This window comes from Spermophilus citellus (genome assembly GCF_964194105.1).
Source record: "Spermophilus citellus genome assembly, chromosome: 3".
NCBI classification, from domain to species: Eukaryota; Metazoa; Chordata; class Mammalia; order Rodentia; family Sciuridae; genus Spermophilus; species Spermophilus citellus.
Genome location: NC_138184.1, coordinates 128,199,365 through 128,215,076, shown reverse-complemented (window position 1 = coordinate 128,215,076; position 15,712 = coordinate 128,199,365). Strand labels below are relative to the sequence as shown.

Below are 15,712 nucleotides of genomic sequence, written 5' to 3'. Positions count from 1 at the left end.
CATCTACCCAGGCACAGCCAGGCTGGGCACAGATACAGCATCTTTATTATATTGTGCTCTTTACAAGGGTAGGTGAGTCCTGGCCTTCAGTGTGGCCAGGGCCAAGTGTGAGAAACTGCATGGAGACTAGGACAGGCCAGCTCAGGCTGAATCAGCAGTTTGGCCAGAGGAGGGTAAAGTTGCCACGGCTACAGCAGAAATCTGGTTCTGGTTGCTCTGGCCTGGACTCCACGGAAACAAGGCGTTGGGCCCCACGCTGGCTCAGTGAAATGCAGTCAGAGACACGGACCTCTAGGTTTCTTCCCTCCCTGGAACAGAAGGAACAGGAGGTCAGGGCAGGCAGAGGGCCAGGGCAGTGAGGCTCCACATGCCCACATCCCCAATTGGCCCCAGACTCACCTCTGGCAGTGTGCAGCCAGTACACCCACCAGCTCCCCGATACGATTGTCCAGAGGTGGCTGGGAGCGGTGCAGACATACCACGAGGTCATCATGGCCCCGGGCATGCAGTACCACCAGCTGGTCCCGTCCACTGGTCACACTCACCCCTGTCACCTGAGCAGGAAACTCGGGGTCAGGGATACAGCAGCCCTCCTTAGGAAGCCCCTCCTGAGACCTAATGAGAAGCCCTGCCTTTGGCAGAATGTTCACTCCAGCCCTCGGCCACCCCTCCACTGCCACTTCCTTCCCTCTCTGGTACCTGCTGGCAAAGAGGAGGGTTCAGCAGGGCATCATGCCATAGGAATTTCTGTCATTATGGAATATTCTAGATCTTTGCTGATAGATTAGCACCTGCCCCTACTGAACACTTGAATGTATTACTATGATTGAAAAGCTGAGTTTTTAGTTTTACCTCATTTTGGTTACATTTAAATAACCACACTGGCACATGGCAACCACATCAGACAGCATTATGATAACAGGACAGTCACAGAACCCCCAAACTCATGGGAGACCCAGATCCAACATTGATTCCCTGCCCAGGCTGCTCCTTGTCTTATGAGATAATTCATGGGAACAAAGAGCTGCCATGCAAGGGAGCAGGTAGGCTACAGAGCCAGGCAGAAGGTAGGGACAGGGTCCTGTAGGAGGTAGTTGAGCACTGTAGCAAGCACTTGAGTGTGTTCTAGCATGCCTAGGTAGGAACCACCCAGAGAGGCCTAGGTGGGGAGAGGAGCCATTTGGCTTGACCAGATGTGAGAGCATGAGTCAGGGGGACAAGGTGGTTGGGCCAGCAGAGCTGGCAGAGTCAGACCCTCCACCACATGAGCCATAGGAAGCCACTTCAGGGTTTTCAGTAGGGGTTGCCACTGCCTGAATGTCAGGATGCTCCAGGCCATCACAGAGAGTGGGAAGGAGACTTAGGCAAGGCTTCCAGCCCAGGGGCCCTGTAGAGCCCCACACAGATGCTCCATATGCAGCCCATGGTACTCACCGCATCCAGGGGCACAGCCCGCATTACCCGGTACTGACGGCCAGGCTCCAGTTTGTAGAGGTGCCTGTCTGTAAGCAGAAGGGCCCGGTCCCGGCACTTGCGGAAGCGGTTCACCTGCAGGAGGGATGGCTGGACCTAGGCTGGTGCCAACTGCCACACTCGTGGCTCCAGGCCCCAGCTATCCCTCCTTCCTCCCTTCCCTGGCTCTTCTCCTCACTGACTGAGCTGTCCTGACAAATTCCAGAGTTTCAGAAGCAGCTGTGCCTGAGCTGGATATGTCTCAAGGGTCTCTCCTGGGCACCCCCAACCCATGCCCCCAAACCCCCAGACAAGGTACTGACCTTACGGACATGGCTAGAAAAGAGCACAGCCCCAAAGCCATCCTTCTCTCGAAGGGTCTTCAGTTGCTGAGCAAACAGGCCTGCGGCTGTGGGGTTGTCAGTGCCCTGAGAATAGATGGTGGGGAGGGGATGTTTGGGATGGAGTCTTGGGATCACACTCACTAATGGCAAATCACCACAGTTGTCCTTCACCTCAGGAAATGCTGATATTGTAGGCCAGGTCTGTGCCCCACCCTCACTGCCCTCCACACCCACCCAACAGGCAGCTGTTGCTCAAGCCCAGGCCTGTATTCTCTGGAGAGATGCCCGTGGGCAGGCAAGAACCTAGATCCTGGGCACAGGAACTGTCCACCTGGATGGGCCTCCTATCTCCAGACTGCCATTCCCTGAAGACCAGGTATAAGGACAGCAAACTCATAGCCAGGAGAGGACTGAGGAAGCCATGCAGGGGGAGTGAGTATGTGCAGGCCTGCCTGACTAGGGGTGCTGTACCTGAGAACATGATAGTGTAGGGTGGGAGGTACACTCAGCTATACCTGAGAACATGGGATTCCCAAGGTTCCAGGGAGAGCCCAGGCAGGGGAGCCAGATGAAAACCCTTAAACCTCAGGGATGAAATCTTAAGAGGGAAAGACAGGGGCCAAGAGCACGGTCAACAAGTCAGCACTGGTTGGCAAGGATGCATGGTGAGACAGGCACATTGTCAGCAGCGAGCTTCCCCACCATACACAGCTCCATGCTCGCCTGGCACTCACAGAGGACAGGTAGTCTTGAGCCCAGGCTCTCTGGCAGCCCCAGTCCTGACGTAGACCCTGCAGGGCCCCCATGGCAGCCACTTTGGCCTTGATCTGAGCCATATCTGAAGGTGGAATGTTCTTTACCAGCTGCCGGGCCCGCCACCTGGAAGAGGGAAGTAGTCAGAAGACACCAGCCTGTGTATTTATGCCCTCCCCAACCCCTTCTACAGGACAGCCAGTCATCAGACTGGTGCTAATTGCCCTTTGAGTCCCAACTTCTGTTAGCTTCTCTGGTCTTGGCTTCTCACATTCAACACTTGTCTCTGGAAGATGGTTCAAGATCTCTGACCACACTGCACACTCCCATTCTAAGCACACCTACTCTGTGCCCCTCCTGGAGAGCTTCTACTCAGCCTTCAAGGCCCCATTCGGGTGCAGAGTCCCCCAAACCCCAGCCCTGACTAACTCTCCTACCCTCCCAAAGACCGTGGCCCTGGACCTGGAATGTCCAGCACCGTACTGGGATAGTCAGGGATCTGCCACCAACTGGGATGTGACAGTCAGCTAATGTGGCCCACTCTTTTCTTTCTGCTTTGGCTGGTATATCTCCAGCCAGGTACTAAGATGACAGTTTCAGTGTTCAGAGGATGCTGGCTACATGGGAAATGAGGAGGACTTAAGGCAGTACCTGCAGAAGAGCATGTGGCAGGTGTCCTGGAAGGGCTGCAGCACAGCAGGAGGCAGCGGCCACTCAATGTCCCGGCCATAGAGTGGGGGCTGCCGTGCAGCCTGAAACCTCCGCTGCAGCTCTGCCAAGTGAGCACGCACCTTATGCCTCCGGAACCAGCGCATGATAGTGTAGATGGCTCGCAGCCGCCTGCAGCGCCACCTAGCCAGGGTACCTCTCCATGCCTGAGTGGGTCAGATGGGATGGATATAATGTCAGGCCCAGGCAGACCTGACCTCCTAACCCCAGCTGTGCCGCTGAATCTTTCCTGATCACCCCCTGCTTATTTCTAGGGAAACCGACTCAACCCCCTGCTCCCAGAAACCAGGTCCAGCCAGAGGTTGGTTCCAGCTTGGGCATGTAGCCAGCTAGGCTGGAAGAGTACTGTCCAAGGCTCTGCAGACTCTCAGAAAAGAGTAATTTGCCTGTGCTAGGCTTTTTTTTTTTTTCTGTACAAAGGATTGAACTGAGGGGCAGGGGCACTCAACCACTGAGGCACTCAGAGTCTCGCAGAGTTTCTTAGGGCCTTGCTAAGTTGCTGAGACTGGCTTTGAACTCTAGATCCTCCTGCCTCAGCCTCCCAAGCCACTGGGATTACAGGCATGTGCTACCATGCTCAATTATGCTAGGATTTTTAAGCTGGGACCTGGCATTGTAGGGATCCCCAGATTCTCAGGAGAAAGATCATGTAAGAAGAAAGGTGAGAGCAGATGGAGGTGCCTGCTCATCTACAAGGGCATCTGACAACTTCTGGGAGACCCTGAGACAGAGGGCCACCACTAGATGGTGACTGTAAGAACCTAAACTGGATACCCTACAAGGCAAGCAGCCTAGGGACTCACAGATTAAGACAGGCTTGAGCAACAAACCATTGACCACACAGTGTAAGGACCCTGACTTCAACAGACCAGGAACACCATCAGGAGCTGATTGGATAACGTATCCATTGTGGGATTCAGGAGGACACCCATTCCCGCTGTGGTGGGCAGCTCCCTACTCCCCACACCTTCTGTAGCAGCAGCACAATGATGGGGATGAGGCGGGCTCGGCTCTGCTCCAGTGTGACCAGTGTCCTGGGTGAGCGGATGAACAGCTTGCTGTGGCCGAAGGCCACATCCCCTTGCAGGCTGTGCTGCTCCAGGAGGGCGCTCACAGCCGCCTTGTCAGAGCCCAGCAGGTGGTTGGGCCATGTGTACTCACAGGTCATCTTGTACCTGTCAGCATAGGACAGAGCAATGGGGATCTGGCTCCAGGAAGAGGGCATGGAACCTGCCCTGCCCACACTTGAGGAGATACTCTACTCTGGGAGTCCCAGAGCCAAAATTTTCCTGGCATGATCCTAGAGCAGCTGTGATACCTGTATGTATATGTGTCCTACACATGTGCCCCTACCACATGTCCTCCCATACCTTTCACATGTGCCCTTGTACACATGTCCATGTACATGTCTTTCCACATGTCTTCAACAGACATTTTGGTGCCTTGAAGCCAGCAGCATGCTGGCTGTCACTTGTGCCAATGTGTACAAAATGTTTAGGGACTCTCCTACCCCTTGGACTCTACACAAGATTTATAGCCTAGATTGATAGAGTTGGTTGCCTATACCTGAGGAGAAATCGAGAGTATGGCTGGCGGGAAGCAAAGCCAGCCCTGCGGACTCTCACATTCTCCAGCAGCCCCAGGTATGCGACCTGGTGGCGGCAGTGGTCCTCATCCAGCCTTCCAGCCACCTTGTCCTCATTGGGTTTGATGCAGCGGACATAGAAGGGTTCCTATAGGGACAGAGTGGGGGTTAGACATCTGAGCCAGTGGCCACTATCTGCACTAACTTGAAAAGGGATTTCTTGAACCCCCAAAGGCTCAGGTTAAGAGGAGAGTCAGGCAGAGGGAAATCATAGCACAAGTGCAGAGGCTCAGAGCATGGGGCAGGACTCATGAGGAGGTCTGGCCAAAGCCAGGTTCTAGCCCAAGAGAGCAGGATCAGGTCTCCTCCACTGAATATTATGTTGTTAAACCCACCAGCTGCGAACCCCGCACCAATTGCCCCTTTGACTTTGGACCCAAACACCACAAGAAAGATAGTGCCAGTTTCTTTTCCCTATTGCCCTAGCCACCAGAAGAATCCCAGCTCTCAGTGGGGGCTGGGCGGGGTCAATCCCATCAGGGCCCCCTGCCCAAGAGACAGTGGGGCAAAGGGAGGGTACATGAATCCTACTGTATGCTCAGTGACTGATCAAGTCTGGTCCCTGAGCCCCCACATCTAATTTCTGCAGTGGGTGTGTTCCCTACTTGGGTAAGACATGGTTCAAGCAGACTGTACAAGAATGCCAACCCTCCGTGACGGGCACCCAGGACACAGAAAGAAGGATCTGGAAAGTCAGGGTGGGGCAGGAGTACCTTGGAGGCCAGGTTCTCCACTAGGGCCACCATGGAGTTCTTGAATAGTGTGCCAGCTGTCAGGGGGCGCTTGGTTACCTCTGTGATGTCCTGCTGTCCATCTGGCCACATAGCCCGCAATGTGGGATCTGAGCTGCAGACACAGATTGCATACTCAACTGCCCTCTTAGGAGCAGCCCCACCTGTCCCAGTGTGGCCCTTAGTTGCTGCATGGCTTTAGCCTTGAGCTGTAGCCTGTCCTCTTGTCAAGTGGATCAGGTGCCAGAGTCCCTGAAGACCACAGCCCTGGGCCTCTGGCACCAGTACAACTAGCAAGACATACTTACATACTTACCTATTGTAGAACAGCCGCTTGAAGTCCTGGAAGAGGGAGTCTCTGTTCTTGTCAATGAAGCCCTCCACAGAGTACCTGCCCAAGTCCAGGGTCAGTGAGGTGATCAGGGAAGGACTAGACTGCCAGGCCTCTCAAATACTGACAAACACTGAAGGCCCCCCCACCTGCCTCTGTTTTTGGAGGTCGGTCTCTCTCCCTCCTTGCTGCCCTCTCTCTTTTCCTTCTCCCTCACATCTGCATTCTCTTTCATCACCTAAGACTCACTCCCTGAAGAGAAATTTCTCTCCTGGAAGATGAATCAAGTGGATTAGCACCTAGCTTTGAAGCCAAACATCCCTATACTGAATCCCAGCTCCACACAAACATGCTGTGTGACCTCAGACAGGTCATTCAAACCCTCTGCTTCAATGTACATCAAATGCTTGCACAGTGAGTCCTCATAAGTATTAGTGACTGCAATTATGACCAGAAACTCCTGAATCTTAGGTCTATTTTAGTCTTGTGACATGAGAACCTTAGAATCATGTTCTTCTTCTTGGACCCCCAGAAAGCTGTGTCAAATCGTAGCTCCATCTGCAGTCCCTGTGCAGGGTGTGGATTATTGTAAATAGATCTAACATCTGGCTTCTTTGTCTTCATCATCTACTAGTTAGTCTCCTTGGGAAAATCATGTTAGACACTTGCACCTCTCTTTGAGTCACCCTGAATCCTCTTTAGGATTGGGTGAGACACAGGTAAATTAATAATCATCATGACAATCCCTGAAGGACACCCTGAGCCTTGATGCTCAGAGCCTGCATGAGGACTGAAGTGAGACCTCACCTGGGACCTTGTTAGAAATGCAGGATCTTTGCCCCCTTGCCCCACTACCCAACTTGCAGCTCCCCCACCAATAGGCTGGAGTGGGGTATTTTTTATAAACTCTCCAAAGAATGAAGCCTGAGTTGAGAACTACTATCCTCAAAACCTCATGTCCTGTCTTACACCTATGCTTCTAGGTGAAGGGCATGTTTTCTATGTCTTTATAGGGCAGGGTCCTTGCCATTATCCAAGAATGTGACATGTGCAGTAGTGCCTCATGCAGGAACCAGGGTGCAGGTGGAAGCAGAGGACACTTACGTGACATCTCCTGCATAATGCTTGATCCGGAAATCTCGGCCAAACTCCATTGTCTTGTCAGTGGGGCAAAGCTATAGGACAGGCCAAGGTCAAAACATAGATGGTGGGGGCAGGTCTTTGGCCTGCATAAGTGGACAGCCCCACAGCCACCCTGCCTGGGCAAAGGAAACTGTCACAGTGATTTGAATGGCACCAAGCTGGGTCCCTCCAAGGCCCCCCAGGCACAGGTATTGCAGTGCCTCTTGGCATGTCCCATCAGCCCTCTGTGCCCAAGGAACAGCTGAAGCACCTGGCGGCTGGAGTAGTGTGGATGGTGGCGATGGTGTGTGTCCAGGGTCTGCAGGAAGATTCGGTCGGTAATGGGTCCCGCAGTGCTGCAGGCCTCATCCAGCACAGCCAGGATGCCTCGATGGGGCCGCTCCACCAGCTCCACGATGGTGGCATTGTTGAAGTATTCGACCTGGGTGAAAGCAGCCAGCCAGGAGACTCCTGAAGCCATCTAGACACCTACCTGTTAACCTCATCTCACTTGTCACCTGCTCAGTGCCCACAAGGCTGCAGGAGGTTCCCAACACCATCCTCCTTCATGTGAAGGGTACTCACAGTCTGCCAGGTGATGCCCTCACGCTCATACTCTTCCTGCTCCTGCTTCAGGATGAGCCGGATGAAGAGCTGCTGCAGCTTCTCATTGCAGTAGTTGATGCAGAACTGCTCAAAGCTGGGGGTAAGCAGGGCCTTCAGAGGGTCTCTCCCTCCTCATGGGTACAGTAAAATGGCTTCCCCTCCCCCCACATTTCCCCTGATAGTGCCAGGACCCCATGAGGCTTTTTTTAAAATATTTTATTTTTTAGTTGTAGTTGGACACAATACCTTTATTTCACTTATTTGTTTTTTTATGTGGTGCTGAGGATAGAATCCAGGGTCTCGCATGTGTGAGGCGAGCACTCTACCGCTGAGCCACAACCCCAGCCCCCCCCCCATGAGGCTTTACTGCAGTTTATACATCCCTGCTTACCCTCCATTGTAACCCTACCCACCATGTGCACATATTGGAGTAGACTTGGAATTCATGGCCAGAAGTGAGCCCCAAAATATTAGCTTTCATCAGGGCTGGTCAGGGACTCAGCCAAGGTAGGCTGGAAGGGTAGGAGACCTGGGGTTCAGGACCAGTGAGAAAATCCAGACATTCCTACCTCCCAGTCCCAGCTGAGCTTTCCAGGACCTTGGGGTGTCCACAGCATTTGGGGAGTCAGAACTGGGGACATGGTTGGCTGGATTGCTCACCTGTTGACAGGGAACACCTCAAAGCCGTAGATGTCCAGCACACCAATGACTGTGTCCTTGCCATCACGACGAGGGTCACGGCCCCGGGCTTCCATGATACCATTGATCCTGTCCACCACCCACTCAAACAGCCGCTGGTAGACTGCCTGGGGGCAGAGCATGCCACTTCTTGCTGCTGCCATCCTGGCATCCCCTACAAAGGCCTCCTGGGTTTCCCCCTTTCCCTCCTGGGAGTACCTTGGCACAGGCATCCCGGGCGTAGCTGGCCTCTGCCACAGTATGGCCTTTCTCTATGAGTTCCCGGCCTCCAGAAGCCACAGTGCGAGCCAGCAGGGAGCGGAGCACCAGGTCCCTGGGGGTGGCAGTCAGCTCAGCCACATGGTCCACCAATGCCTCCTCAGCCACTGCTAGGCCCCCTTTCTGTGGCCCATCTTCTTCTCTCTCCATGAACTCGATGTTTCCCTGGTGATGGGGGTACCATGAACAGTCCAGGCTCCTTATCTCCAAGGAGCCTAGACACCTTTGAATGGGAAAAAGGAAAGGAAGCAGGGGGTGTGGATGTAGGGGACCTTGCCCTGTTCAGACAGCATGGTTAGCTGGTCATTGCAAGCCATGGACACAGCCGAGATGGGGATCAGGAGCCTTTGCTAAGGACTCCCAACAACTTACTCCTCATGGCTCTCAGAGCTCTGAGGCTGAATGAGAGGTTCTGAGGAACAACTTAACCAAGAGGCATTCTGCTCAATGTGAGATGCAAAATGCTTGGTTGTCACAGCCTACAGTCTGGACTCCTGAGAGCAAGCTCTATTGGACACCCACTGAGCTCATCACTAGCAAATCAACCTCAGCAAGGGAGGCAGTCAACTCAGCTTCACTGGAATAATTCAAGTGAGTCCAATCCTGGCCCCTGAGTGGTTCCTAAAAGGACATCTCTGTGGGGAGATGACCTCCCAGACACTCCCAGACCCTCTCAGCCAGGCTCACCAGGTGCAATATGGCAGCCAGGATGCGGTGTACTGATGCCACCTCCTCAGGACTGAAGCCAATGACCCTCATGGCCTCAGTTACTGCCTGGTGGCTCCTCTCATCACTGTCCAAGCCCTAAGGGAGAAGAAACTCACCACCCAAGTGAACACAGCCCAGGCCCCCTGCACTCCCTGAACCCCTGTGTCCCAGGCACATGCTTACCCCATATCCCGTCCCGTCCATAGACCCCAATTCCTCCATATCCGGTACCTGCTTACCCTGTCCTCTGTCTCCTCCCCAAGCTGTTTTCCTTTCACCCCTCCACCACATACATCTACCCAAGTTGTTCACACCACTTGAGTTTGATCCAATTGCTGCCCATTCCCTGCCCCCACTCCCAGGACCCTGAACCTAAGTCTGATTGAGACCCATGCCCCTTATACTCGCATTGTGCACACCGACGTTGAGCCCGGCTCCCTGGCGTGTGAAATTATACACAGCAGGGTTTCTCTCCAGGTACAGTCCTTGTAGCTCTTGGTCCTCACAGCCCCTAAGCAACTGAAGGATGCAGAAGCAACTTAGTTAGGCCATAAGCTCCAAGGACCCTCCTATATCCCCACCTAACCCTCACAGATGCAGGATAACACATGAATACATTCTTCCCTCCAGCCTTGAATCAACAAACACAGGAGTAGTTCAAAGATGATGTGGACACTTCCCATGTGCCAAGGAGCTCCACCTCAGTGTAGACCTCAGAGCCTGTGAAGACACTGCCTGTGTCCCAGGGAGCTCTTATATTTTGGGGGTCTCAAATGTTAAGGATACCCTGCCTCCATGCCCAATGAGCTCTTGCCCTCTTGTATGTGGGGTTGGGATAGCTATGGTGGGGAATAAGGACAATGTCTAGGAACAGATGGAATGGAGTAGGGTGGGGAAGTTGGGGTAATGAGGGAGGTGGAAAGTGGGTCCAGCCTGTTTTACTCTTTTCCTCCTCCCACTGTTTGTTTTATCCCCACAATCCCTCCCCATATACAGAGGCTCACCTGGTAGAATGCATGGAAGTTCCTTTCGCCCACATGCTGTTTGAGGACCCTGGACTGAAGAGAAGGGAAGTTGGACCCCAGCCTGATGATGGGCTACCCCAGGGACAGTGAGTCTCAGAGAAAGGTCACTGACAGAGCCAGTTTTCCTAACCTGAAACATCAGGGTCAGTGTGTTCCCAGTTCCTGGGGCCCCCAGTCCTGGGAAAGATTTCAGCTAGGGTCCCCCATGTGGGTCTCCTCAGCCCACATACTCACCTTTTCCAGCAGGTAACTATGGATGTGTCCTCCAACAGGATCTCCCTTGAAGTCAAAGTTAATATCCATGTACTTGCCAAAGCGGCTGGAGTTGTGATTGCGGTTGGTGCGGGCATTGCCAAAGGCCTCTAGCACACAGGTGGATTTGAGCAGTACATCTTTAACCCTGTGGACAGAGAGATCAGGGCTCAAGGCAAAGATGCCTGTCTAGAGAACAGTGTCTCTGCCTGAGTTGTCTTCACAGAAATTATAGCGCCTCAGATGAGTCAGGGAACTGACTGAGAGGGAGAAAAGGCCCTGCCTTGCCTGGTGCTTCCTCAGAGCTGTGTGATAATCATTCTTCCTCAGACTCAGGAAGGCACTTTGTGGACTTGCTCGTGCTGTGTAGTCTGCAGCTCTGAGCTCAGGACAGGTGCTCAGCAAATGCTATTCTTAGTTTCTGTGGCTACACTTTCCCCTGATCTCTTCTATAGCCTGAGGAGGTGGAACTGGTCTGATCTGGTCTGGCTCAGACACAGGAAGGTGCTTCTGCAAGGCCTCAAGGGGGAGCAGTGGGCAGCCCATCCCTGGTTTCCTGGATCAGGGCCTCAGGACCATTTGTGTAGAGCCTACATGCCTGCCTGGCATGCTCCGCCATCTTGACCAGACTACTAACTTTTGCAGGTTTCTGTGGACCTCCTTGGGGGCACCCCCTGCCCTGTTCTGAGCCATATCTAGAATCTCCTATACCCCTCCATATCCACCTGTCAGTGATACCTCCCCTCTAACCAATGGCCTGTGTGCCTTAGCTGGGTTTCACCCCTCATTATCTGAGAGATCCTTAGTGTAGCTCAGCCATATCTTTTAATTTTTTTATAGCTCTTTTGTTTATTTATTTATATGTGGTACTGAGAATTGAATCCAGGGCCTCACACATGCCAGGCAAGTGCTCTACCACTGAGTCACAACTCCAGCCGCTCAGCCATAACTTACCTCTAGGTATAGGAAGTGACCCAAGAACCCTCCTTACTGGGCATGGATTAAGATAGGCTCTAGCTCCTGTCTTTTGCCTTCTGGTGCCAGGTCCTTTCCCAACAGATTCATGGTCCACAGTCACTTACCTCTCCACCTCAGCTCTCTGGCTTGGATTGGTGACAGCAGCGATGTACTGCATGATGTGCTTGCTGGCTTCTGTCTTCCCTGCCCCACTCTCCCCTGCCGGGAAGATGGGAGATGGAAAATTCAGTGAGGCTGTGACCCTTACCTCAGCTCCCTGACCCTGCCTGCACCTCCAGGATGCAGGAGATATCTAAGCACTTTCATTTGCTATTTACAAATGAGGCAAGGATTGCAGGGCAGGTACCTGAGATGACGATGCAGGTATCCCTGGACCTGCGCTTCATCGCCTTGTAGGCAGCATTGGCTACAGCATAGAGGTGAGGTGGTCGCTCGTAGAGCTCTCGGCCCTGGTACCTGGCAATGGCCTCAGGCCCATATAGAGGCAGCTCCTGGTAGGGATTCACGGACACCAGTACCTCACCGATGTAGGTGTAGATGCGGCCTTTTTCAAACCTGGGTACAATGGGCAAGGCCTCAGCATTTACCACTTTGCACAACCCATATGGGGAGGGTTCCAGTCAGCGCCACCAGTAAAGGCTGAGCATAGAGAAGGCAAAAGGGGATGGTGTCCATTCAAGTTTCCCTGGTACCATCCTGGGTGAGTTGAACCTCTTAGTCGTCCCTACCATGTAGGGTATGCATCAGCTCTAGAGACTGAGACAGGAGGATAGCAAGTTCAAAGCCAGCCTTCTTTCTTCCTTCCTTCTTTCTTTCCTTCCTTCCTCTCTTTCTTTCTCAGTCTCTCTCTCCTTTCCTCTCTCCCTCCCCCCACCCTTCTTTCTTTCTTTTTTTTTTTTTTTGGTACCAGGGATTGAATTTACCTGGTACCAGGTGCTTAACCACTGAGCCACATTCCCAGCCTTTTATTGTATTTTATTTAAAGACAGGGTCTCACTGAGTTGCTTAGGGCCTTGCTAAATTGTGGAGGCTGGCTTTGAACTCATGGTCCTCCTGCCTCAGTCTCCCAAATTGCTGGGATTACAGGCATGCACCACCACACCCGGCTTTTATTTATTTATTTATTTATTTATTTATATTTTGGAGGTACCAAAAATAAAAATTGAACTCAGAGGCACTTGACCACTGAGCCACATCGCCAGCTATATTTTTGTATTTTATTTAGGGTCTCACTGAGTTGCTTAGCACCTTGCTTTTTGCTGAGGCTGGCTTTGAACTTGCTATCCTCCTGTCTCAGCCTCCAGAGCTGCTGGGATTACAGGCATGTGTGACTGCCCCCAGCACACACTACTTTCTATGGGGTGTCCTGAAGTCCCAGGAATCAGGCCCACCTATTCTACAAAGGGAATCTAATTGTGCAATACCCCAACAGGGTCATGGCTGATTCCTGGGTGAATCCTTCAGGGTGGGTAGGTGATGGGGTTGCAAGAAAGGGGCTTGGCTGGAGGGGAGGGAAGAGACTTAGTTGTTTCCTGTGTTAGGGCCTGGGCGGGAACTAGAGCCGGAAGGAGACCCGCCCTGCCCCACCCAGACCACAGGGAGGGGTTGGAGCAATGTGCCTGCACACACAGTCTTTGTGCCCCAGCCTGTGGCCAATGGCCAATGATCCTCTCCCAGGACATCCTCAATCTTCTCCATCTTTCTGTTTACAAACTGTGGAGAGCCTGTCAGTACCTCTCTGCCTTCTGCCCATGGGAGGGGAACTGACCTGCCTGCTCCTTGGCCACAGAATCCCTTAGTATGTGGGACCCGCCCTTCCCCAAGAAGCCCTGTCTGGGTTCCTCTTCCTCCGCTGCCTCTGACAAGAGTGCCCTCTGCTCAGCTATAATACTCCTACAGGCCATGTGGCCGGCAGTAAGTCACTGTCCTCTCCAGGATCAATGTTCTCATCCTTAAAATGGAGAGGATACTGCCTCTCTCATGAACTCATTTTTATAAGAATGAGGTAGAATAATGATAATGAGCACAAAATGCTGAGCTCATTTCCTACCTTATCCTCTCCTTCGGTCAGGATCACAGCCTCTTGACTCCTGTGCTTAGTGGGGCTCCTGGTCCCCTACCTTTCCTGGGGAGCTTCCTGGCACACAGCAGTCCTCCCCTGGGAGGCAGTTATGAAGCCCCGCTGTATGCAAGACCATCTAGCATGCCATACCCCTAGATCCCCAGCTTATTCCTGTCTTCTCTCTGCTTCCCGTACTGACAATGTGAGCTCCAATGTCACTTCTACTAGCTGTGTCCTAAGAGACCCCACAAGCCCCAGAGCATCATCTCAACTCATTGAGATTGTTTGGACCCAAGGGTGGGTACTGCCCACTTCATCTCAGTGTCCCCATTGCTCAGGCCACCCCTATGTGAGATGAAACGTGAGAGCATCAGCGGGAGGAGGGTTTGGAAGGGGGCACAGCCCTGGTCCTGATGCCTTTGCCTGTCTGTCCCTGGAGGATCATGCTATGGCCCAATCACAGGAAGGAAGAGGTGACAGGTGCCTGGGCTATATGGGAAGCAGGGTCGGAACAGCTCCAGCCCTTAAGGACAGTCACTTTCTGGGCAGCCACTATCTCTTTAGGGCATGCTTTCAGGCACTCATCTCAGCTTGTGTGGTCTGTGTGTGTATGTGTGTGTGTGTGTGTGTGTGTGTGTGTGTGCGCCGCTGACCCCTTCCTTGATGATGAGGACCCATATTCCTTCCTTGTTTCCCTCAGGTCTACGGGAAGAGGTTGGGGCGGGGGAGGAAGGAAGGCCAGGACCCTTGTCCCACATTTACCTGAGCTGCAGGTTCTTCATGAAGTCCTCCATGGATACTTGGTCCAAGAGCACAAAGTCAGGCTTGCCATACTCAGGACCCTCCTCATCTTCCATTCTGCCTGATGGAAATACTCAGGCCAGGATACTCCGACCTTTCTGTGCAAGTTGTAGACAGGAGGGGAAGCCTGGAGAGGCCCAGCCCCCTGCCAGACTCCTACAGCATTGTGGTAAAGTAGGAAGTGGGTTCTGGCCCTGGGAGGGCGGCCCTGCCCATTTGCTGCTCCCTCCCCAGGGGTGCTTGAGCTGCTTCCTGCTACCAGAGCAGGAAAGCCTGTGTCTAATGGGTTCTCCCTACTCTGGAGGGGTCCTTGCTGCCCTTCTCAAAAGCTCCTATTTAACCCCCAAGCGGAAGAGACTCTGTGGGTTGGTTTCCAATCCTGGCTGCATGTTAGGGTTTGCTGTGGGACTTTAAAGAAAAATTTTTTGACATGGTCATGGTCACCCAGCCACACATATTTGTCAACACAGAACTGAAAACTAAATGAGCCCAGCATGGTGGTGCATGCCTTTAATCCTAGTAACTCTAGAGACTGAGCCTGAGCCTGGAGGATCACAAGTTTGAGGACAGACTCAGCAATTTACCAAGACCCTGTCTCAAAATGAAAAATTTAAAAGGATTGGGGATGTAGCTCAGTACTCAGTAGTAAAGCGCTCCTGGGTTCAATTCATAGTCCCTCACCCCACCCCTACAAAAGAATTCAATAGAGGTGAAATTTACTGCATATACATTGTATCTTAACACAAAAGTGAAAAAGGATGCTGATACCTGAGACCCTGGGGTAGAGGACCAAACAATAGCATTCTTTAAAGTGCCTGCTAGCCACAACAGGGTATAAGATACAAAGTCTTCCTGTCTACCTTATAGAGATTCCAGTGGTGGGGACTCAAGTTGCTGAAATTTCCCACTTTATCAACCAGGGAGGGACACAGGCCCCTATGAAGTTCTCTATGGAGGCCAGTTGCAATAAGACTTATGTCCATGTCTTTTGCTTTGTCCTTCCATCCAGCCTTCATGGATGGTAGATGAGGTCATACAGGCCTGGAGCCCTCAGGTCTCAGCACTCACAGATCTCAGCCCGTGGTCATCAAGATATGTGGATGCAACCGCACATTTGGATAATGGCCCAGTTGGTCATGGCTCAGGTTTGTCTTCAACAGTACTACTGACTGAGGGGTCTGCTTGCAAGCACACAGGGAAGTTCTCTTTCAATCCT

The 15,712-nt window shown here is 52.7% G+C and overlaps 1 protein-coding gene across 1 annotated transcript; it reads right to left on the bottom strand.

Moving 5' to 3' along the window:
- Window positions 1–23: 23 nt before the first annotated feature.
- MYO1G (myosin IG) lies at window positions 24–14,636 on the bottom strand. Its single transcript, XM_081286873.1, has 22 exons — window positions 14,458–14,636; window positions 11,980–12,188; window positions 11,738–11,831; window positions 10,638–10,803; window positions 10,383–10,436; window positions 9,787–9,897; window positions 9,358–9,474; window positions 8,611–8,835; window positions 8,374–8,519; window positions 7,693–7,807; window positions 7,379–7,549; window positions 7,090–7,160; window positions 5,971–6,045; window positions 5,637–5,769; window positions 4,845–5,011; window positions 4,246–4,453; window positions 3,201–3,424; window positions 2,531–2,675; window positions 1,776–1,880; window positions 1,435–1,548; window positions 400–554; window positions 24–308 (listed from the first exon to the last, which is right to left on the bottom strand). The coding sequence occupies exons 1-22, from the start codon at window positions 14,550–14,552 to the stop codon at window positions 152–154; spliced, it is 3,057 nt and encodes a 1,018-aa protein (XP_081142999.1). The 5' UTR covers window positions 14,553–14,636; the 3' UTR covers window positions 24–151.
- Window positions 14,637–15,712: the final 1,076 nt, after the last annotated feature.

Bases quoted from the DNA above. Each gene is read 5' to 3' on its own strand.
- MYO1G (XM_081286873.1), bottom strand. From the start codon at position 14,552: ATGGAAGATGAGGAGGGTCCTGAGTATGGCAAGCCTGACTTTGTGCTC. The intron at 10,437-10,637 runs GTGAGTATGTGG...CCTTCTCTTCAG, and splicing joins ATAGTTACCTGCTGGAAAAG to TCCAGGGTCCTCAAACAGCA. The intron at 5,770-5,970 runs GTAAGTATGTAA...CTGTGTCTGCAG, and splicing joins AAGCGGCTGTTCTACAATAG to CTCAGATCCCACATTGCGGG.